General features: G+C 41.7%; 1 protein-coding gene across 1 annotated transcript; it reads right to left on the bottom strand.

Moving 5' to 3' along the window:
- On the bottom strand, nt 1-24028 carry neto2a (neuropilin (NRP) and tolloid (TLL)-like 2a). Its single transcript, XM_074660670.1, has 10 exons — nt 23567-24028; nt 17651-17707; nt 17285-17428; nt 13851-14099; nt 13387-13434; nt 12710-12837; nt 7801-8029; nt 3570-3683; nt 3278-3408; nt 1-1942 (listed from the first exon to the last, which is right to left on the bottom strand). The coding sequence occupies exons 1-10, from the start codon at nt 23574-23576 to the stop codon at nt 1172-1174; spliced, it is 1881 nt and encodes a 626-aa protein (XP_074516771.1). The 5' UTR covers nt 23577-24028; the 3' UTR covers nt 1-1171.
- Between the last annotated feature and the right edge of the window lie 1531 nt (nt 24029-25559).

Genomic DNA, 25559 nt, shown 5'->3' with positions numbered 1-25559 from the left:
GTGAGTAAGCTCTCATTTAATTCAACAGAATGAAATTATACAACCGGTGGTTAAAAATCATAAATGAGTCCCATATAGGCTACATGTCTGTCTCTTCAGGGAAACAGGTTGTGCTTGTTTTACACACTCAGTTCATGGGGGAAATTGCGAAATTACAATTTATTCTGGTAAGGGTTGGGGTTGGGAGTGGGATGGTTTCTATTTTGATCCAGTCCACAGATCTCACAACCAAACATTTCATATTCCATAAATGATCACCCACAGCCTGAATGCTATTAAAGACTTTTCTCTATTTCTTACTAAAATAAGTCTCTTCATGTGCTCTTCCTGAGGAGAGACTGAATGGAGCGTACCTTCTGTGTATGTGTGAGGTAACCATGAAAATTACAGAATTATTATAGTAATATCACATCATTAACATCATCATTATATTTCTGATCATCATCATCATCAACAACAGCAACTTCATCATCCTCATCAACGCCATTATGTCTTCATGGATAAGTCATCTTCGTAAAATCATCTGAGCAACATTTGAAAAAGATTAAAGAGTTAAAAGCCGAGCATCATCATGAGGCTGGATATATACTGGTTTTAACAGTACCGTACACTGACAAAAATAAAGACTCAAATTATTAGAAGACGCACTATATAGCGTATATCTGTGCATGGCAGGTGAATAAATGTAGAAACTCAGTCCAAGAAGGTCTCTTCATCTTTTTTCTCTCCTTGTTTCTGAGTGGTTTACCTGGTCTTCTAGGCAACCAAACAGAGAGAAGTCTGGGTCTGCATGCGAGAACCCTCTTCTTATATGTGTCTTATGAGAAGGAGAGATTAAATGAGCATGAGACTGGAGGAGAGACGAGATGTCTCCACCCTCCCTTCACCCTTCATTATCTTGAAGAATAGTCCTGTTTTTTTCCCCCTCTTTTCAATCCTTGATTCTTATCTGCCAATTTCCCAAACCTTCAAACCAGACTTTGAGAGAAGATCCTTATGTGTGCAATACTTTGAATATTGCTTTGAAAGCAAAGGCAGAAGAGGGAAGAGGAGTGATCAATCTCAGATTATTGTGACTCTCCGGTCTTCTCTTCTTCAGTCTCTTCTTTCGGTGAGTGAAACGCGAGCTCTTTCTGCATTCCCATTCTCCTTTTCTTTCTCCGTTCACCATCTAGAAGTCCATGGACATGGAGCGCTGTTGTGGGTCAACTATGGTGGCGCTGTTACGAGCGCTGTTGCCACGGACGCTGAGGGTTCCGCAGGCTCCTGCCATCCCGCCGCCGATACCTCCAGCGATGCCACTAGGCCCCGCCATGCCCACTCCTCCCGCCATACCCATTCCCCCAGGCATCGCCACTCCTCCCATTATCCCTACCGCTCCTCCAATCCCTCCTCCTGCAATCCCTGATGCTCCTCCTCCTCCCATTGCTCCCATTGCTCCCATTGCTCCCATTGCTCCCCCCGTGGCTCCTCCTCCCACTCCTCCTCCGCCACGCCCATAGATCTCACATGGGATCTCCTCTGAGACGCGGTCCTCGATGACCTGCTGATCGCAGTCGTGAGTCTGTGAGTGCTGCTTGTAGCCGTAGCAGCTCTTCTTGTAGCTGGAGGTGGAGTTGAAAGTCTTCATGGGCGGTGGCTTGGAGAAGTCGTTGTGGTAGGACAGCTCCATGGAACTCAGGGTGGTGCGGCTGTGCTTCATGCTGCCGCCGCCGCCGCCGCCGGTAGCCACCGAGGCTTGAGAGCCGCAGTGGTGCTCGTGGACGCAGCGGGACATGGTGGAGGAGCGCCGCAGCTTGTGGAAGCTGTCCAGCTCTTCAGAAAGGTCAGCTAAATCTGACGATATCTCCTTGTCACGTAGGGAGAAGAGCTCGTAGTGGGGCGGGTCGAACACCTCCTGGAAGCCCGCCTTGTTGAACACACCGGGCCGGCGAGCTACAACCTTGAAAAGAAAAAGATCCATTCAGACAGTTCAATATTAGTGATTAGCAGACCACTAGTTCTCACACTGATATCAAGACAATAGATGGAATACTAAATGTCAGAAGACAACAAATGTGCTTCTTTAAGGGCCCTGAAAACATATTCTCTTAGTTTCTTACTATGAGTGACCACTTATAATACTCAAGATTTGAAATAAAATTTTCAGGGGCTTTCAGATTTAAAGGGGACATATCATAAAAACTCACTTTTTTTCAGTGCTTGTGCACACACATTTGGGTATCTGGGGTGCCTACCAACCCACAAACTGTGAAATAAGACAACCCAGTCAGTATTTTTTGGGCTGCCTAGATCAGAAAACAAGTGAAAGACAGATGTTTTTGTCTTTGTGAAGCACTTTGGTGCAAAACCTTATTGTTTTTTAAAAACGCTATATAAATGAAATAAACTTGAAACATGAAACTTAAATCATCAATCCATTCAGATTTGGCTCCCCTTCCTATGTCACATAGGTCCACAGCTTGAGAACTACTTTTGCAAAGGTGCACCATATTTTTCTCACAAGCCAACCAGAGCAGACTTTTGGGAGGGGGTCTTAAAGAGACGGGCTCTAAAACAGAGCGTTTCAGACAGAGGGTGAATACAGGTATACTCAGATGGACAGTATGAGAAAAATAATGTGTTTTTTGAACATTAAAGCATGTAAACATGTTCTAGTAGAAACCCCAAATACAAGTATGAACCTGGAAATGAGCAGGATATGTCCTCTTTAAAGTTTAAAAAGGAGCTGGGAGGTAAAGGGTGGAAGGCAATTACCACTCTAAAACAAGCACTTAAAACACTTTTCCTTTTTGAATTTTGGTGCTATATTTTACTTTTTAATGGGTAATCAAAGAACTTGTTTGATCGTGAATTTTTTAACACCTATCTAAAACATTAGCTGCTCAGTGTCATAAAGCCAGAGGTCTTTTCTAGAGTCACCGTTTTGCACAATGTTCAGCAGTCATGCAGGGAGAAATCCATTACAGAGACAAAGAGACACTAATTTCTTTGGAGAAGCCATTAAAAAATGTTTTTCACAAAATGTATTAAAAATAGATGAGGCAGGTTAATAGAAAGTGGTTAAACCAAAAAGACAGTTTCACCTTGAAACTAAACTTCTCCTTTGACATACTGCATCATTTTTGATATGGTGTGTAATGGTGTGAAATCCACGAGTGGATTTTGTCTCCAGAGGTACGTGTGGCCCCACTTGGTCTAGAGTCCCACCATCGCTTTCAATTATGTGTCTCTTCTTTCCCGCTGAACAAAAGGTCAACCACACAGGCTGAGTTACCTTTTTCCTCGGCTGCTTCATCTGGACCAGGATAGAGATGATAAGAAGAACCAGAACTATGCCTGACGAGATGCCAATGACGGTGCCGTGGGTCTTGGTGATCTGATGAAAAAGACCCTTGGATCGGTTCTCTGTAGTGGGAAGGGGTGAGGAGGGGAGAGAGAAGAGAGGAAAGAATAAGACAAATAAAGAAAGTAATAGAAAAGGAACAAAAAGAAAGTACCAACAATGAAAAGCTTTAAAAATAAATCCTAATAATTAACCACAACAACCTCAAATGGGAAAAGCTGACCTTTGCAATGGTTTTCATCCCATGGGTAGACACAGTTCTGGACTCCATTGCACACCAGGGAGTTGTTAATGCACATGTTGCTGTGGCAGAAAAACGTATTGCTGGAACAGGGGGCTGCGGGCAAGAGACAATGCACAGAGATAATGTCATTTAGAAAAAACAAAAGGAAAACAGCAGTGCTGAGAAAAAGATTACCTTACTGTGAAAAGGACTGGAAGCTATTTTGAAGATAATAACATTAAAATAATAATAAAAAAAAAATAAAAAAATAAAAGATTGATAATTTAGCAGCACAAATCTGTAGAAGCATGTCATAAAAATATATAATGTTCTATTATTTCTTGAAACACTTGAGGCCTGATGAAGTCCGTCCACACAAGGCCATACATCATCATTTCCTGCAGACACCACAATAGGGAGGCGATGAGGGGAGGAGACGGCAGCTTCACTCAACTGTAGCCGTCATGTCAGGAGAGTTTGAGAAGCAGGAGAGGGAGAGGGAGAGGAGTTGGAAGGGTGGATAGTTGTAAAAGTAAGAGTATAGGCAGAGAGGAGAAATATGGAAAAGAGGAAAAGATGAAAAGACTGGCAGGGGGTCGGGTGGGTGGTGATAGAAAATGCTTCATGTGGTGTAAATGGTCAGGCAAGTGCCGTGAGACATCCCACATTAAAGTGACTGCTGGCATATGAAGGCTGTGATGGCAGAGACAGAGATGACTGGTAATTGATGCTGGCTGCTGGGCTCTGGAGATCGATGCACTGACAGTCAGAAGGAAGAGCTGTAAGGCTCGGGGAAGATGCAGATGTCTGGGGTTTGGGGGTGCAGCAAAAGCTATGGGAAACTATGGTCCTGATGTATTGGTCTAGAGATGGGTGAGGAGGAAGTCAGTTGAAAAGCTGTGGCATAATATTTATTATGTGTCCTATAGTGTTTTTCATCAGTCCAGAGGAAGTGTGTAGCAGGCTGGCACAAAGTTTACCATTCATCATTAACACTGTTGTTAGCTCCCATAAAACAGGTGAAAATGTATCTGAACTATCAACTGAGCCGTCGGCCATGTTTATTAGTTTGAAGATGCAGATGCTTGAGGATATATTACAGTAATTCTGGAGGCAGATTTTCATACATAGTGGAAGTTAAGAGCTTATGAAATAGCAGGGTGTATATCTGTGTATGCAGAGTTTTGTTCTCTCTATCTAGACCCAGTGTTTGGTCTGTCCATTCTGGGCTACTGTAGAAACATAGCGGCTGGCTCTGTGAAGAAGACCCGCTCTGTATGTAGATATAATTCTAAGGCAACAAAAACACAATGATTCTTATTTTCAGGTGATTAAACACTAAAGAAAGCATACTTATTAATATTATATTCCATTTCTGCCAATAGATCCCCCTAAATGCTACACACTGGTCCTTTAATGGCACAAAAAAGGAAGAAATCTCAGAAGAGGGATCCCTCCTCCAGGACCGATCGACATCCAATAGATGTCTTGTGTACAGAATAGACTGAAATAACACGACAAATCATGATGACAATATTGAATAAATGGATTGCAACCATACATGAAGGACATGGATCCAGGAGATGATGCCAAAACAGGCAGGAACTGAGCCATGCAACCGGCTCTCTACCACAAAGATAGACTGAGTGGTCTCTCCTCATTTTCTTTATCAGTGTCAAAGAAAGTGCAGAGAGTGCCATGTACATAATATTCAACCTGTCTCTTAGTCTAAGACTCCAAACTCTCCCAGCCACTTTGACACATTTTTTTCCACTTGTCGATTTGCAACAGCAGCAGACACGCTTTCTGAGTCTTTATCACAGCTGAAACAGACCGTGGTCCGCTCCACCAGCTTCACCCACTGCTCCGAGGTCCACTGTGATGAGGGCTCTGAGCCTCCACTTCCCTTTCCCCGCATGCCTCCTCTGCCTCAGGGTCAAATCATCTTGGCAAAGGGACATGTATGTGTGTGTGTGTAAGGGTGTGTATAAAATAGTGCGTGTGTCGGAGTGTCCATCCCATCTGTGAGCCTGTAGATGGGGTCGCTCCCATGACACTGTGATCACTTCCAAACCCATTACGCGTGTCCCGCTTTTAAAATGTCACAGCAGGGTGTCAACGACGCTTCACCCCTCTTACCCCCACCCTCCATGCACACACACACACATACATACACAAAAGCACTGATCTCATGTCTGAATGTATTCACTATACGTGTGCGTGGGCGTGCATTCAGTAAAGAGGGGGATCTGTCGGAAGATTATGGCACATTAAGGATGATGGAGTGCGGGAGGCAAAACTCATCTTGTTCTCTGAGTGACAAAGATTAATGGTTCCCTCTGACCTCCAAGTTAACTTGGAGCCAGTCGCTGACTCCGACCAAATAAAGTTTGGGAGTCATTCAAGAGACTTCAGACTCCTTCGAGATGAACTGTGTGATCAGAATTAACGAGGATCCAAGCGGTCTTAAGGACTCTCGGAGTAAAAAAATAAATAAAAAAACAGCTTTGCTGAATTTAAAAGGCCATTAAGTCCTGACTGCGATGGTTATGGGTTTGCTGATGAAAACAACATTAGCATGCGCCTAGGGTTGGAGAAGTGTGCAGGAGAATGTGACAATTAATATCTCAGTCTATTCAGGCATTTAATGAAAATATTACGGTGTGCTAACAGAAAAATTGTTTCCTGCATGGCAATTCCTGCTACATTATGTGCAACCTTTACCAGCATCTGTTTGAAAGTTTCTTGTCCTTCAGAAATGCCGAAGCTTAACGTATAATTACTTCCAGTAGATACATTAACCCTACTCAGCTTTTCTTTTCACCAAAATAGATAAATTCCTATTTTCCTGTTGTAAAGTGGCCTATAATAGGCACAGTATCATGCTGTGACATGCATATCAAAAAATTATTTGATGCTTTCAGTAATTTAAAAATGCTGGAGTAAATAATTGGTTTTCTCATATCTGCGCTCTAAACATGGCACAGTGTAATTAGCTTTCCACGCTGAAATGACACTTGACACACACACTGCCCGTTAGTGACTACTGATGCAGACAGAATGCAGGACCTCATATATCAACGGTTCTTGGGTCTGTTTCAGTGTGTGGGTGGATAAAGTCGCCGCTGGTGCAGTAAAGTAATGATATACAATGCTTTTAGTCCATTACAGAGAGTTGCACAGCCATGGGAGAGTGCAATGGAGCTTTCAGTGATCTCCATACTTGTAAACAGACCAAACTGCAACAAGGAGAATCAAATCTACCTCTATCACTGGATGTATCGTCTTGCTTCGTCATAATGATCAATTCTGAATGTGATACAGGCCAAACAGATTAAAAAAACAGTTCAAAATCAATCACTTTAACACCAAAGAGGCACTCAGGAAATGTAGCTCTTCCTGTTGTTGTTGTTGTTGTTGTTGTATTAAAGGGATAGTTTGGGTGTTTTGAAGATGGGTTGTATGAGGTACTTATCCACAGTAGGTGTATTACCTACAGTAGATGATGGTCAGTGTGCTTTCAGCATCGAGAAACAGACAGGAGTACCGACACCGGAGCAAAACAATACAGTGCTATGGACGGGGACGGCAGAAAAACATATTTTAGCCACCTAAAAGAAAGGCTCAACTAAAAAAAATGATATTCGTTAAAGTGTACGCTATATTTACAACATTTTCCGACGGAAAACTGAACTGGAAGTGAAAAGTATCTATACTGTTTTTGTCATCTGAGCCTGCTGGCTTTGGAGAGAGAATAGATACGTCTCACTTTCAGTTCAGTTCCCTGTCAGAAAGGAGAAGGAAAGGGTTGCCTGATGGCAAGATAAAGCAGTGAAACTATTCTAAATATAGCGTACACTTATACGGATATCAATTGTTTTAGGTGAGTCTTTCTTTTAGGTGGCTAAAATACGTTTTTCTGCCGTCCCTGTCCACAGCACTGCATTGTGTTCCTCTGGTGTCGGTACTCCTGTCTGTTATGCCAACCATATTCTACTGTAGGTAATACACCTACTATGGATAACTACCTTATACAACCCCACTTCAAAACACCCAAACTATCCCTTTAAGGGAAAACAGAGCTACAGAGAGCCACAAAGAGGAAGCAATGAAGTGTGAAGCAATAGCATAGCGTCAAACCTGTGAAAGAAAACAATATCGCCATGGCAAGATGTAAGCATGACACAACACATTAGAAATGATAGAACAAGATGGAGAGACTGGTACTCACGGTCAACAAATGAGGTGAAGAGCATGCGGAATCGGCTGAGTCGGCTCTTCTCGTCAGCCCACATTCGCACGACTCCCACGCCGTTATCCAGCATCACATCATTGGCAACGGTGCTACAGAACTTGGCCTTGAGGTTCTCGATGGCACTGCTGCCGTCGTACACGGCCACGAAGTTCTTCTTGCACTCGTTAGAGTGTTCCATCTGGTACTCCATGAAGCGCAGGTAGATCTGCAGATGGACAGGAGATGCAAATCAACAACGCCAGAACTCCACAGCAATCCTTAGTTTCACCTCACAGCTGTCTAACCATAATCAAGTAACTGTTCTCTTTATAAAGGCAAATACATGGGAAATATTGCACTGCATTGCATCAGTAAAGCAAATGGATTCAAAAAACGTCCAGACACAGATAATGAATAGAATAAAAAAGATCAGAGTGGAACCCGGTGATAGATTGGCAACCTGCCCACCTCTTCACCAGAGCATGCTGGGATAGGAACGGCATAAACAGTTTAATAGATCTACTAACTGGCTACTTTAAAAAAAAAAAAAGTCAGTCTTTAAAAATATCTGTCACGGTGCTGCCTGCTCTGTCTCCCTCACCCTCCTGTTTTCTCTAAGATGTGTCTCAATTCGGAGAATGCCGTAGGGACTGAAGGCTAGTGAGCCGAACCTGCACCTCCTCCCCACATGAGAGAGTCTGGCCTCAGACAGCATAACTAGTGGTGTGCTCGGGGGGCTCCTTATAAAGTCAGAATTTTCTAAGTTTTCCACCAAGAAGCTGTGGTCAAACAGCAAAGAAAGCAGTAAATACCAAAAGGGGAAAGTCAGGTAAAGTTTAATGATACTCCACTTTACAGTACCAGCCAACAATTGGCCAACTTGTGACCTGTGATGATGACAACCCAAACACAACTACCTGGTAAATACAACTTTATAATGTGAGGTTGTACTTTGATGAATATCACTTGATGGGACTATCAAACAAATGACCAAAGTACACCAGTGTGTAGGCCCTCCTTCCTCACAGGTGTAGCTAATGACATTAACGATAAGCCATTCTAGTTAGGGAGCATGTTCAATAAGGCCCTGTGACTGGCTCACCTAAATAGTCCAGGTGATAAGAGCCAAATTTGAAGTTCACTTTTTCATAAAAGCATGAAACTTGGTACAGTTTGGGGCCCTGAACAGAAATGTAGCCATTGCAGAAACGCTTCGTGGTGACAATTTGAAGTTCTTTCATAACTGAATTATGTATTTTGAATCATATTTCCTGAACCAAACATAACACAGATGTTTTGATGGTCAAGGATTACAATAATACAACATCATAAACTGTTCAGGTGAATAGTCAATGGTGAATTCAGTGACGCTGTGAGAAAGAAATCATAGTATCTGAGAACCCAGGTTAGACTTGTTAATATGCTTGTTGCAAGCATGTTGTGTAGAGTTTGAGCGTAAACTTAAGGGCGTTTTCATAAGCCAACATTTGGTCCGTTTTAATTGAACTCTGGTGCGGTTCAACCCCTGGTGCAGTTCGTTTGGGCAGTTGTGAACGCAGTAAACGTACTCTGGTGCCGACCGAAACAACCGGCCTGGGGCTGTTTGCGAGAGGTGGTCTCGGACCGTTTCCAGGCACGCAGCGAAGCACAATGCAGGCTGTCTGCGTGGGCATTTGTTGAGATGGACAAAAGTAAACAACAGGTTAACATGAGTGGGAGAGGACTGACTTGGACTTCTGCAGAAGTGTGATGTTTGCTTGACAAGAGAACACACAGAATAAGCTAAATAAAGTCCACAAAAATAGTGATGTTTATAAAGTTTTTCAAGATAAACTGGAGGAGAAAGGATTTGTGTGCACAGTAGATCAGTGCAGAGTCAAAGTGAAAACAATCTAGCCCTGGGTCTTTGTAAACATCCCTCAGCAAATTTTCTTTTTTAGAGTATTTGGTCTGCTTTAACTTGTGCACTGTGAACCGAACCAGACTAAATAGGAAATGAACCAAAAGTATAAATTTCACTCTGATTCGGACTAGCCAAACGGACTATGGCTTGTGAAAGCGCCCTTAAACTGTTAAATAGGCCCCATCCACAGCAGTATATTGCTTTGCTCCTGTGCTGGTACTCCTGTCTGCTTCTCCAAACTGGGGGCGTACCGACCGCCATCTACTGTAGGTAATACACTGACTATGGATGAGTACCTCATACAACCCCACTTCAAAACAGCCAAACTATCCCTTTAATGATGGGTCCATTCTTTTGTCCCAGTGAGCCATGACAGTGTGACAGTGAGACACAATGCACTATAAATAACAAGACCCTGAAACTGACGCATCTAAATAGATATCAGCCATCATTAATTTTACTATTCACACCTGTGCCTTTCCGACATGTCAAAGTGTCTTCTGTTAAAAAAGCCTATTACAGAGCCTGAGGTTTGCACTTGTCCAGCCACCTGCCTGCACAGCAGCTTCTCGCTTGCACATTTGTTACCCTAAACATATAGTAGTGCTACGTTTCAACCTGCAAAGTAAATAAAAAATGATGTTTTTTAAATAGTTTGACTAAGTCAGCAGTAATTACATACATGATAAGATTTTGTCCACAGAAGGATGACAACTTAGATGAAGCTTCAGCACATTTAGGCACCTGTAACCACGTAACAGTTAAGTAGCTGCTCTTCTACTGCTGCTGCTGAGTGTGCTGCTCTGTTCCTTCTGCTTCGTTGAGCTAATATCTGGTTAGGCAATTCAGTGCTGCTGCTAAATTCAGATCCTCTTCACTGCCGCCTCGCACGGCACATGTAGGACCAGTGAAATGACCGTGGGCACTAATCTGTGTGTGTGTGTGAGAGAGAAGTTTATGTAGAGCATGTGGGCATGAATGTTGTATGCCTAAAATATGACTTTGTAAACACATGAGTGTATAATGTGTGTGGGTAATTGCTTACAGTACTCAGTATGTGACAGTATATTATGTAATTTGTGACATTATGTGTACATCTGCTGTTTTATGCTTAATTAGATGTGCATGGATTTGTGTGTGTTTCAGTATACTGTGGCGAGAGAGTAGCATAGGAGCGTGCTGATGACTCATTTAGTCATGAGGGAGAAGCAGAGCGGCAGTGAATCAAGGCTAGGCAGGTTGCGGTTGTAATTTCAATGGGGTTTCGGAGACGCACTCATAAATATCAGAAGTTATGAGAACACATCACTGGGCTTTCACTCTTGGCTTGAAAATGTACTTATGAATCTCCAGGGCTGTATTTTATAAATAAAATTGGCCATGCCACCTCTCTGTGTATTTGCACTGCTCATACTCATTAAATTACAATCACAATACAGACATGGCCACTGGGGGGGATTTGTACTCAATCATTAGAGAACACAACATATGCTACTATATGCATTCATACAAAATAAATCTGGAAAACCACTGTTACACATGTCGATACTGGAGTTCCCCATTGAAACATGCACTGATATCACATTTGCTATTACAGAAAGAGTACAAAAGACAAAAAACTGATATATGATTATATGAATAATGATGATGATGATGTTGTGATAGAAAACACTGTCAAGGTGAAGTGCCGGAGCAGGATCATACTGAACAGAATGATGGTACACAGGGTGATTTTAGGGGTGAAATTCATCACCGCAATTCAACTGCAAGACTTCATGGTAAATTTCTAAATTATTTCTCATCAGATTTCTTTTTTTTTTTTGGATGAATATTCATATCTATTCTGGGATAGACGGCATGTGTCACCAGTGAGATGAGATTTTGCATCACTTTTAACTTGGTCCAGCTTAGAGTTGAAAAACTAGAATAACCGCCTCGTGGTTGTATGACTCCGCCAACCAGTCAATTTGTATTTTACATCCATGTCTGTAAAAAAATGTCATCCCTTCAGCATTTTATCCCGTTAGAGATGTGTGTGAAATTGTCATAATTAGCACATGAATTCTTGAGTTATGACCAAAACCGTGTTTTATGAGGTCACAGTGACCTTTGACCAGCTAATTTGAATCAGTCTAAGTGGACGTTGTGCCAAATTTGAAGAAATTCCCTCCTTGACTTGGTGTTTTTGATGCATCACGAGAAAGGGTCAGACGTACGTACAGAAGGACAAACCGAAAACATAATGCATCCAGCTGGCGCGGAGACATAAAAACAACTCCATGCAGTTTATTTAAACTGATTACAATAATTATAAACATCAGTGCTTTGACCGAAATAAACATTCAGCTCATCAAATGCACTCAGAGGGATGTGAAAGAAAATGTTTCAGTGTCACCAAGGGTAGTGACAACGTAGAACATAACTGAGAACAACATTGTTGAGGATTCAGATGTAAAATTTGAAATTGACTCTAAACTTTGTTCAGTCTTTCAGTGGAGTAGTGGCAGTGTCTTAAACAAATCATCCGTAAGAGATGAGATGAATAAAAGTCCTTGAATATGTACATATATGTCTTGGGATCTCAGGATATTTATAAATGTTATATCATAACTACTTTAATAGATGTTAAAGGACCAGTGTGTAACAATTAAGCGATTCTAATGGCAGAAATGGAATATAATACTAATAGGTGTGTTTTCTTTAGTGTATAACCAAATGAAAATAAGAATCGTTTTTTTTTCGTTACCTCAGAATGAGCCGTTTATATCTACATAGGGAGCGGGAGTCTGCCATGTTGCACCACCATGTTTCAAAAGTAGCCCAGAATGGACAAACCAAACTCTGAGTCAATAACGTTACTGGATTTGAATACAAGTCACCCAAACAGAAGCATAGACCAGACCCTCGATCTTAGCTATTTTAAACTGGAGAATTCTGAAAGTACCAAACATGGGATGAACTTGAAGGATAGGATGGAAGTAATGCATGGTCCCTTGTACTGACCTTGGACTGAGGAGGAGCCCTGATGGTCCAGATACAGTCCAGAGAATCACCAGGCTTCACCCTCTCTTCCTCCTCCACCTGACTGGAGCGAATAACCCCATCCCATCCACCGATTTCAAACTGACAGTCTGTACAGAGACAGAGGAAATGTGGAGGAGAGAAGAAGAAGAACAAGAAAGGGTAAGAAAGAAAGAGAAAGGTAAAAGACAAGGAGGGTGAGAAAGGGGTCGCAAGAAAGAAAAACAGAGTGGAGAAACAGAGAGAAGAAAGAGCAGAAGACGGAGAGGAAAAGGGGTAGAATGAGAAGAGGAGCAAAACAGACAGAGAGAAAGATGAAGGATTTTATTGAAAGAAGTAAAGGATTTAAGATGTAATTGAAGTGCGCACAGCGGATTAGGACAAAGGACAATAAGAAGACAGAGGAACAAAGGCAGAAAGATAGGGAGGGAAAGAGCAGGATAAAAGAGGGTGTGTGTTCCTTCATGTGTTTATATTGGTGCTTGTGTGTGTGTATTTGTACATCCTTTCACTTCATGTACAATTGTGTGCTTGTCAAGGTACATTTGCACGTTCAGCATTCACGTCAGAGGCAGAGATCGCCTCCGGTAAGCTCCTGAGCTAAGAGGAGCTCTTCAAAAAAGATCGAACACAAATCGGCGGAATACTGAAGAGCTTACCTGGGATGGGGTTTAGCAGTCCGCCCACGTGCAGATGGAAATCAGGGTCTGAAATGATAAGATTTGGGAGGCACATTACTCTCAATCCACACGGCAGAAATGGGTAAGCAGAGAACACAAGATAAGATCCCATTAAGGCAGGCCAGATGAAGCAGAAAGGGGTCTCTTTGAAGCTAATATCTGTCGCCTGATGGGAGACACTGATTTCTAGGCGTATGGGGTTTAGATTCAGAAGGCTCTGATGTTGAACGGCTGTCTGCTGTAGAGCAGGAAAAGTGAAGGAAAGATGGTTATGATGCTGGAGACCCCATGGGTGTACTCTCCTCTATGTTTTGGAGGACTTTGTAAAAGCAAATAAACCACACATCTTATCCAAAACCTTGAATTTATCTTAAAGAATCCAAGGCTGTACTGTGGAATTACAGTATATTCACTGCAAATATACAGTTTGGGTGTTTCCCTACCTGCAATGAAAGTGTACTTAATGCGGAAGCCAAGGCCTTCCAGCTCTTCATCGCTGGTGAACTTGATCCACATGAAGCGTCCCGTCGATGTAACCAGGCCCGGGTTCTTTCCCCCGCAGAAGCGATCGATGAGCGGCGAGAACCCAAATGGCCCATCGCGGATTTCGATGTGATCGAAGCGGCACTCGAATGATGGCTCGATGTAGTAATTCTTATCAAAAGCCAGCTGAATCCTTTGTCTAGGCAGAGCTTTGGAGAACAAGGGAGTGGAGATAGAAAGGAAACAAAAGGGGTAAAATCCATGAAAGGAATAAGATTAAATCTTGTTTTTGCAGGACAAAGAAAAATCTGGATGGTATTCTGAAGCATAAAGTCGAGTCAAATATGAGTTAATCTGGATTTTTGGGCTGTTACTTCCAACCCCTCAGCTGACTGTGTGGAGAACAAACTTTTTAGAAGTTGGCTAAGACTTGAGTAAAGGGTACTACTATACAGTAGGTATTTAAATCCCTTTTTCAAACATGGAATATGTAACATTGCTGATCTATCTGCTAAATTGACGGTGTTTCATCATTCAGACAAAGCTGACTTTTACTCTATGTTCCTTTGATCAGACATGACAGGACATTTACAGAAGAAGGCACAATGATCGAGCAATATTTGGCTCCTGGTGCACGAGAGGGAGCATGCACCGCCAAAGAACAGCACCGCCCAGTTAAAACCTATTAATATAAAGGAAGGAGAGTTGTATGTCCTCTCACAGGCTGCATCACTGATGAATTTTAAGATGTTTCTTGCTGTTGAAGCTGTGACTAATGACCATCGTGAGCACAGGGGACGCCCGCCCCACTTACACTCAGATTTTATGCATAATGGTGTTCTAAGGAAGATAGATACAGTAGATGTACTTTATTGATCCCAAATTGAGGAAATTCTTGATTTATTTATGCTGTGACAGCTTGGCCCTAAGTAGCTAGCTAGACTCTTCTCCTCTGTAGTCCCTCGGTGCTGGAATGAGTTACCGAACTCCATTCGATCCGCAGAGTCCCTTTCCACCTTTAGGAAAAAGCTACAGACCCAGCTCTTTCATGAACACCTCTGCACCTACTGACATTGATGCTATTGATGATGTTGATAATGATGATATTGATGATGATGATATTGACGATGTTGTTGATGTTGAATAGGATATTCAGGTCGGCACCTGTGTCCGATTGGACTTGAAGCTGTTGTTGGCACTTACTCACGTTGTTCCCTCCTATCTAGATCCTTGCTTGTATTGTATGAACTCTCAGATGTACGTCGCTTTGGACAAAAGCGTCTGCTAAATGAAATTGTAGTATTGTAGCTTTCCTAAAATTAGATAAAAAATTGCAAAATATCAACTTGCTTAGAGTATTGCAATATATTGAATCACAACCTCTGCATCATGATACGTATCGTATCGCCAGATTCTTGCCAATACACAGCCTTAAACCCAATGCAGTTCCTGCTCTGCCTTAACTTCCGATTAAGACTCTGCCTTGATGCTCTCCCAAAACAGCACAAGAAAAAACAATTACACAGATTAACATAGATGTTTAACCTAATTAGATCACCCAGACTTTGTTTACGCTTTGGTTTGCGCTTTCCAATTGTAGTTGACAGCATCATAAGCGCACTTCTGCATCTATGAACTACGCATGCATAAAGCGTGAGAGAACCGAACGAGCTAAACACTCACTATCGTTTTCTTTACAGATAACATAACATAATTGCATATTCACATATGCAAGCATGCATCACACAGTTGCATGCACACATATATATATATATATATATATATATATATATATATATGTACACACGTACAAAAGCATACCCAAACAGAGACGCAGTCTGACATGTCAGCATTGCTATCTCTGAGTCAGTGAATCCAGAACATTGCAACCACAGCATGAACTGCAGTTCGACAAGTTCATCTGTCATGCAAATCCACAGCATGTCTCTATACTGCATGGACATTACCCCCCCAACCCCACACAGAGGAAGTATTTAACAAGGCCAATTTATGGCTGCCTTGGGAGATGAATCACACTAAATACAGATGCTGAGGTTGGGAGGTGGGGCTCTGAATCACTCTCTGGCATGGAGAAGCCGAGCATACCCCGTTGGAGGAGAAAAAAAAGAGTGATGTCAAGGGCGGTACATGTGTATGGTACAGTGTGCGACTGAATTTGTGTCTCTGTTCTTGTCTTTGAATTTGAGCCTGAGTGTTCTCCCTTTCTGCTTGAGCGAGCGGCTTGTGTGCCTGCACTTCCTGCTATCTGTGTGCTCACTCCCCGATGCGCTGAGTCTCATTCTCTCTGTAACTTTATATCTCCCTCACACACACACACACACACACACACACATAAATGACACAGCTTGATACAGCTAGAGCAGAAACTACAATCACTCGATCCATTGAGCTGATGAACCGGGGGACATGACATAATCAATGAGTCTCATAACCACAAATTATGATTACAAAGCTATTTGATTAGCACTTGTGGCAAACGTGAGCGTCTCTCTGTCTCTGAGAGGCAGAATAAAAGGAGCTCGGATAGGAATATGTCTAAGGCCATTCAAGACCAAATAATAGCAAATGATAGGTTCCGTCTGTTGCTTCGCAGACCCACTGCGATGTACCACTGCACACACCAGTAGGCTGCCTGGGATGGAGTCACGGCTTATCCATCAACAATAGGTGTGGGCTTGATTTGTCCACAGGGGGAGCCCTTGAGCCATGTGTGAAATCTCTTCCCCACAACAGCAAGAAAAGTACCACACACACATCTCAAGTACTTTAACTTCATGGACAAACAGTTCATCAATTTAGTTTGAAAACACATCAACCAATATCCCAGTCCATATCTCCAGCTGCTAATGAAGCTATTTCCATTATGTCTCCCGTGCGGCAGGCCACCAAATTACTGATGGATGTTGATGTTTCTGGTAAACACTAAAGCGTTGACAAGAACGCTTTCAATTCAGTGATCGCCACTGAAGCTCAGTTGGGCAGCAGATGTTCATCTTTTTTTTTTATGTTTCATTCAATAGCGGAGTCTTCTGGCACACCCTGCCAATAGAGATGAACGCAGCACTACTCTGATTAGGCCAAAAGTCAGGAGCTATGTACCCACAATGCGCCACTCTCCATCATTTTCAAAGGGTTATATCTGCGGGGTGAAACAAGCTCAGGATGGCTCATTCGACAAATGTCAAGCTGATTGCCCGCCAGCGAAGGAACAGAAAATCAGATAGGGGGGAGGTTATATAAAACAATGTCAGTCAGACTAATGACATTCACTGAAGGAGGCAATATGCTGAAAGGCGGGAAACTGTGTCAGCTATTGTGATGACAACAGCTACCGAGCAGAAGAAGATGAAAAAAAAACAGAGCCTGCTTTTACCTTCCAGGATATAAACGCACTCCTTGTTGGGTGGGTAGGTGGTGGGGTAGTTTGGTGATGTGAACACCCCGCCGTTGATGTTGCGGACCCACGTGCCACAGTCGTTCTGGTTGGGGCTCTGGCCGCCATGTTCGCTTGGGGAGTCTTGAAGCAGAAAGGCAGAGAACAGAACAGACGGACAGATGGGTTATTGAGTCGGGGGATCAATGAGGGAACGATTGGAAAGCAGGGAGAGTGGAAGGAGGGTTGGCGGGTGCGAGAAAAGGAAAAAGCAGGCAGGGAGGAAAGGCAGGACAGAATGAAGAAAAAATCCCTTCTATGCTATGATACAAGCAGAGATAATGCCTCTTATTTCAGACTGCCTACCTTTAGTTCTCTGTGCCAGAGCGAAACCCTCTTCTATTAGAAAGAAGAGTATCCACGCTGCAAAAACAGAGATATAACACATTAGTCACAGGTGACATAATACTGCATTTATATCCTTGTGTTCAACAATGAAAACATGGAAATCCCCAGACAGCCACACAATGAGTAGTAAGTGTGATCAGCTGCAATACCATTTAACCTGACCTTGATGAATTACAAGTAAAATATAGATCAATGCACTTTTCATGTGAATCCCTGATTGAATTGGTAAATTAAAAAAACATTATTGCTGAGAAAGGAGGAGGAGATCTGTGAGGGAAAACATAATCGTAAGGTATATACAGAATAGGCATGTCTTTAGGATGTTCAGGATATAATCATTAGGGCTGGGCAATATATTGATATTACATCAGTATCGTAATATGAGATTTTGGATATTGTAATATGGCATAATAGTTGACTTTTCCTGGTTTTAAAGGATGCATTACAGTAAAGTGATGTTATTTTCTGAACTTACCAGGCTATTCTAGCTGTTCTATTATTTGCCTTTACACACTTAGCCATTATATCCACATTCTATCCAATGGTCAACCCTACAATATAGTTGGATATCGATATCGAGGGTTTGGTAAACAAAATATTGGGATATTTGATTTTCTATATATTGCCCAGCCCTAATAATCATTATCTTTGTCAATACAAAGCATTTATGAAGGGGCAATGCTGGTAAATATTGCAGAGGCATTCAGTGATGAAGCATCTTGTAAATGATGGAGCAACAAAATGAACCAAAAGAGATACGGAGCATTGAAGATGTAGTTGCAGTTACTGAAGTGAACATGTCTAACTCTATGCTGGGGAGAGATGGGTTGCCATACACCTACAGGTATTAAATGGTTCTATGTTATTAACGTAATCAGTGCTATTCAGCATTCTTCTATTCAAGTTAATGAAGTAAATGTAAACCCTCTGACAGCATGTTCTTCTCAATGATAATCTATGAATCAGCTTTAAGAATTAGCTTTGTTAACTTCAGGAGCAGCTGGCAAATAATATAGTCTAATGATAACATAATATTTGCTGTAACATCTTCTTCTTTCGGTCTTTTGGCTGCTTCCGTTAGGGGCCACCAAAGCGGATCATCTGAGATCTGATTTTTATGATCTGCATATTTGATTTGGCATAGGTTTTTACACCGGATGCCCTTCCTGACGCAACCCCTCATTCACAGCACTTGGTGGGGGATACATGTTTTGGTGGTGGGAGGAAACCAGAGAACATCAACGTGAACACAGGAAGAACATGCAAACTCCACACAGAAAGGACTGCCCAGATCGGGGATCGAACCCCTGACCTTCTTGCTGTGAGGCGACAGTGCTAACTGCACACATAACATAATATACTGTATGTAATAGTTGCTCAGGAACTTTTACCTGCAGAGACAGCTAGAATAGTCGTAGGTTAGTCACAGCTGATACGATTAGTACCTGTGGTGGCACCAGAATGAGTACATGCAGAAGCAGTACTAGTAGTAGTAGATATAGCAGGAGTATTGGAGGTAGTCACAGCATTAGAAGTAGTAGAACAATAGCTGTGCAGTAGGAATTGGCTGATAACAGGAACAGCAAGAAGTAGTTCATTAAAGATAGTTTTAATTTAAACCATCAACTCTCATCCAAACTACGAGACTCTAACCTACTAATCTGCAGCCTCTAGGCACCAGAAACATAACGCATTAGCAGAAAAAACAGGATTACATTCTCCGAGGCTTACAGCACTGATGATGAGGAGACAGTCATTTGGGCAGAGCACGGCTACAGACAATAGGTGAAATGTGTTTTATTACAATGATATCTGCACTGAGGGCGAGCGTGTTACAGCTCTGCTCTGATAAGCAACTGTAGACCTGATCCCCTCTGAGTTCATAATAGGTTGGCTCGCTCACATCGAATTAGAGAGCGAGCGTGAGCCTGGCACGTTGCGTAATGGCACCCAGGAAGGAAGGATGGAGGATGGAGGAGAAAGAGATGGAGGGAGCAGGGAAGAGAGAGGAGGAGGGGGGGTCTAATGAAGAAGAATGCATGGTCAACATAAGCACCAATGAGCATGTATGTTTGAATGGACTTGATTTGAAAAGCACACACACACACGGCCCCCAGGCTCCTCATTACTTCTATCTCCATTATCTTGCAATGAAGTATTGTAGGTGGGAGTATGGACTACCACAGGCATATTAAGAGAACAGACCACCCAATCTCAACAACTAAATACAAGCTGTCGGCTCTCACTGAAGCTTTTTTACATTATAAGCAAGTCATTAGATCATGTAGATAGATGCTGCCCTCAAGATAGCTATAGGAAGGATCCTTTAAAATGCTTTTGGTTGGAAATATTAACAAAACAGACTCTGTAAGAAACAATGTTTTGGGATGTTTTACCTGCAAGAGTTATAAACCAAAGAGCTGCCTTGAGCTGCAGTGGCAGACAACGTGTATCAAGCATATAAATATTTAAATTAACTTATTAGGCAAAAGTTGCATAATTCATGCAGGCATTTGTAACAACTTTGTAATATAAATAAATGACAAGCTAAAAAGAGTTGCAGCCATTGTCGCTTCAACACCAAGAGAAACGACTTGTGAATGTGTATAAGAATGAATGATAAGTTATTTACAATCATCACTCTTACTATCTGTTGTCCAGGTCCATATACTGTATACTGTAGGTTGGGCCATTCATGTGCAGCTAAATCCCCGGAAGAAATATTCCCGACATTTGAAGGCACATGGTCACATCCCGCTGAGAGAAGTTTTATCTGACCTCAGGTTATTTTAAAGAAGAAAGAGGACAAAACACCGCGGGTTCAACCCCATGATTCTAGGTCATGTCATTTCATTTTTACATCACTTCTCACTTCGGCTTACAAGCCGAACTGAAGCTGTAATCTCCCTTTTTCTCTGGAAACTGACTGAACGGAGGCAACCGCGGCCGACACTGGACTAAAGATGAATTGGAAATACTATTATAGAGCTCCCCAACAGGGAACTATGGCTGTAATTAGCTAGGTCTATATGACTTAGGCTAAATGACAAGTGGTGCCCTCAAATGGGGTCGTTTTTACGAGATGATTTCCATATGAACGCCCCCCTCTTGTGGTATTCACGACCTCGTAATGGTGCCTTCAAATGAAACTCGTGAACTTGTGTTTACAACATGGGAAGTCGTGTACACCATATGCTTGGCGTTCAAGTGGTTAAGTTGTGAAGAACACCGCCAAAGGCAATATTAACGTTACTGTCGGGTGTCTAGAAGCCACAGAGGTTAACAATTTATCAAGCTAGCAAGTAGGTGACTTAATGCAGGAAATACAAAGGCATAATGACAGAGGAAAAAGATGAGACCATTGGGAATATCAACATTTTCCTCAGACTTATTATAAAATTATTAAGAAATAAAATATACGACTAAAATTACAATATATTATGAACTTCCATGGGCGCCGCCATTTCTGACAACGTCAACAAACACGTCACAGCTTTCAGAAACTTTACACTTACGAGGTCGTGAATACGACATGAGGGGGGGGCGTTCATATGGACTCATCTCGTAAACACGATAAACACGAATCCATTTGAAGGCACCATAAGTGGAAAGTTTCTGAAAGCTCCGAGTTCACGTGTTGTGACATGTTTGTTGACATTTGTCAGAAATGGCAGAGGCCTTGGCAGTTAAGTTTTCAGTACTAATCAGTTAATATATTGTAATTTTAGTTGTATATAGTTTTTCTTCATAATTTTATAATATGTCTGAGGAAAATGTTGATATTTCCAACGGCCTCATCTTTTTCCTCTGTCATTATGCCTTTACTGTATTTCCTGCATGTTACCCACTTGCTAGCTTGCTAAATTGTTAGCCTCTGTGGCTTCAAGACACCGACAGTAACGTTAATATTGCCTTTGCTTAGCAGCGGTGTTTTCACGACCTAACCACTTGAACGCCAAGCATATTGTGTACACGAAGACTTCCCATGTTGTAAACACGAGCTCACGAGTTTCATTTGAAGGCACCATAAGTGGAAAGTTTGTGAAAGCTCAGAGTTCACCAGTTGTGACTTGTTTGTTGACGTTTGTCAGAAATGGCGGAGGCCTTGGCAGTTACATTTTCAGTCCATAAGTTAATATGTTGTAAGTTTAGTTGTATATTGTTTTTCTTCATAATTTTATAATAGGTCTGAGGAAAATGTTGATATTAATTTTTCCTCTGTCATTATGCCTTTGCATTTCCTACGTCCTACTTGTTTACATTGCGTTACTTAGCAGAAGTGTTCTTCATGACTTAAACACTTGAACGCCAAACATATTGTGTACACGACTTCCCATGTTGTAAACACGAGCTCACGAGTTTCATTTGAAGGTACCAAAAGATAAACCAGCTAGCTACAAACCAGGCAATAAACCTAAGTACAATAAACCTAGCTAAGCACTTGATGAGGCAGGGCAGGAACAGGTTTACCAAGCTAGTAGCTAACACCTACTGATAAAACCTCAGAGACCAAGTCCATATAGCAGCTACCGCAGTGAACTGTGTCCACACTAACAGCACCCTGTAACGGTTCAGTGAACGCATCACAGCATCCCAGTGAACGGTTCAGTGAACGCACCATCAGCAGGTGTTGCAGCCCTGTGCTGCGGCGCGTGCCTCAAGGTGTTGATGGCGCGAGACAGTGGCTGGAGCTGGAGAGCACGCGCACACACAAGACAACGGACGTTATAGTGTCTGGAGAGCATCATCCCTCCCCACTCCATGGAGGAGAGAAATAGTCTATTAGCCTATACTAGTTGTAAGTAGTTTGGAGTAATAGCTGCTGTTATTCACACATTAAAATAAATATTATTTCGGCACCTATTTTGCAACCAAAAACCTGCAAAGGCGCGTGTTCATGTGGGATTATACCTGGGGATACTATTGTGACAGACATGGTGTGTAATAGTGTTTCATCTTTGCTGTTCATTATAATCATGAATCACATTATAATCAGATTGCGCACACTAGTAGGCTGCTATAGAGACACACCTCGCAGTGCCCAAAACCTCTCTGGTTCTGGTCATTACGCACAAATGGTCCAGCATATATAGGAGCATTACAGTAGCAGTTACAGTTTTATTTGATGAAATGCACAAAACCAACAGAAGATTAATTAAACGTTTTAGGGAACCAACCAGACTTATAACCAAACTCAGAAGAAGAACCGGTCTGGCTTTTGCTGAATCTTATAAAATGGGCAGACAGACAAACCACCATCACCAAACAGATGCTGTAACTTGAATTGAGCAGTCAGTCAGTGGTTAATGGCGATGTCGATCAGTGATGTGGGCAATAAAAGAGGAAGATTTAAACAGTCAAAAGGGGCAAGTTGATACTATAAAGACAAATAAATAAACAGGCAGAAAAGATTAGCCAGTTTGGATACCTGTAAATTCCTTTAATGGTCTCATTTTAAGAGAAATGCATAAAAATGATGAAGAGATTTTTATCTGATGCTGATCCAGAGTGATGTGTGCAATAAAAGAGGAAGATTTAAACAGTCAAAAGGTGCAAGTTGATAGTATAAAGACAAATAAAAACAGAAAGAAAAGATTAGTCAGTTTAGAATTTCTTTACCTGTAAATTCCCTTATAATGGTCTCATTTTAAGAGAAATGCATAAAAATGATGAGGGGATTTTTATCTGAAGCTGATCCAGAGTGTTTTATCATTTCATGCCACTCTAAATGCTTTGGTCGTGTTGAAATCACCTGCAAATAAAACCTCCACTGTGCTAAAAAGAGAGAGGAAATACATGAAATAAACTGGATTATTTGTGCCCAAAGGCTCTCTGGACCTTGACGCGCATCACAGATTCTCGTATCCAACTCACCTCTGCGCATCTCCTCTCACGGTGTGATTCCAACCCAAAAGCACCTTTTCTAATAAAAACGCCCTCCTCCTATTCTGTCCATTTTACGCTCTCCACGGGGGGCTCAAAATCACAAAATCCAACTTTTCTCTGACAACCGTAAATCCATATTACGCAGAGCTGCTCTCCAAGAGGGAAAAAGCATCCGAGCTCCTCTTCCTCAGTCAGTCTGGAGGATGAAGACTGCTGCGAGCCCTTCAGCCAGGCATCATCATCATCACCAGTACAGCTTCCAGTGGAGAGACTACACTGGAGATGACATGTGGAGGATTGGACTGATCCAGACGCGCTCTAGGAGAGGTAGGTATCCAAAAGACGCAGATGCATGGATGATGGATGGAGACAGAGACAGAGAGATGGAGGAGGAGGAAGAGGAGGAGGAGGAGAGTCCGTCTCTGTCTGCTCTCCGTCCGTGTCTGAACTAACGAAATGCTCCTGAACGAGGCTCATTTAAGCCATGGGCGCTGCTTACATCAATGAGTGGCTTGTCATGAGCATCGTCAAGTTACACACGATGAAGAAATATGTTTTCCTGTGGAGTCTTTCAAAATAAAACCTCACTGAGGAACTTGTTGCAACAAAAAATAAGTGGGAAAAAATAATGCAGGCATTCAAAGAAAGATGGAACATATGACACTAGTGAAAAAAATCTGTTTTGATTTATGTTATTTTGTTAGCATAGGTTGATTATTAGGGGATGTATTATCTTTTTTAATTTTTTTAATTTATTTTGTATACAACTCATATTTTGTCCATGAAGTAGTAGCTACACACTGTTTGTAGACCAGTTTTGTGATGAATCAAGGCCTCAGATTGTGTACAATATTGTTCTTGATTCTAAAGTGTCCAATGGCTCCTCAAAAAAAACTAAAAACCCTTCCAGATCACTATTATGTTACGAAATATCAATTATATTAAAGGTCCCATATTGTAAAAAGTGAGACTTTCATGTTTTTTATATCATAAAGCAGGTTTAACTGATATATAAATACTGTGAAAGTATCAAAACACTCAATCCACGGAGAAATACACACAGTATTCAGAAACTGTGCGTTTGAAACAAGCCGTTAGGATTTCTGTCCATTTGTGATGTCACAAATCTACAATATTTAGACCATCTCACAGTTTTAAACGTAAATATACTAAATGTGTCCGAATTAATTTCCTGTTGCAGTGTATGTGAATGACATCAGCTGACAGGATGTAAACATGGAACCAAGCTGTTTCCTAGCAATGCAATTCCGTTGCCATTCCGTTGAAATGCACTAAAACGGAGCTTTTCAAACAGAGGGTAAATACAGGTTTATTCAGACAGACAGTATGAGAAAAATAATGTGTATTTTGAACATTAAATCATGTAAACATGTTCTAATAAAAACCCGAAATACAAGCATGACCCTGAAAATGAGCACGATATGTCCCCTTTAAATTTCAAATTAGCAGAAAGTTGTGTTTTCTTGTAAATTCATAGGAAAAACACCGTAAAAAGCTGACTGACTGGCGAGCTGTAATATTAACAAACATCTATCCCCTAAACCTAAGGCATGGGTGTCTCTAATATAATATGATGAATAATATACGAATATATGTGGACACGGCTTTCATCACTTCTGGTTTCATTTATATTCAAGTCTATATTGTATGTTTAGAAAATGCAGTATAATCCCTAAATTTGTTTAGGATTAAGCAAATACAAAATCTCAATAAATCAGTCTTTGTTCAGCCTGTATGGTTTTGAAGTTTTAGTTAATTCTGTGGAGTTTAATGACAAAACTCTTCTATGCACCTCAACACTTTTTGTTTTGCTTCCATGCTTTTATTTTTTAGGCCAAATCACTTCGTTTCCGGTTTATTTCTGTCTCTCTCTGTACAGCTTAACACAGCATGTAGCTCACCACCTCCTCCTTGCTTTAAGTTTCTCTCTCTCTCTCTGTTTCCCTCCTAGCCAACACAC

The sequence above is a fragment of the Sebastes fasciatus genome, chromosome 2, assembly GCF_043250625.1.
Source record: "Sebastes fasciatus isolate fSebFas1 chromosome 2, fSebFas1.pri, whole genome shotgun sequence".
NCBI lineage: Eukaryota > Metazoa > Chordata > Actinopteri > Perciformes > Sebastidae > Sebastes > Sebastes fasciatus.
This window is presented reverse-complemented; position numbering and strand designations above follow the sequence as displayed.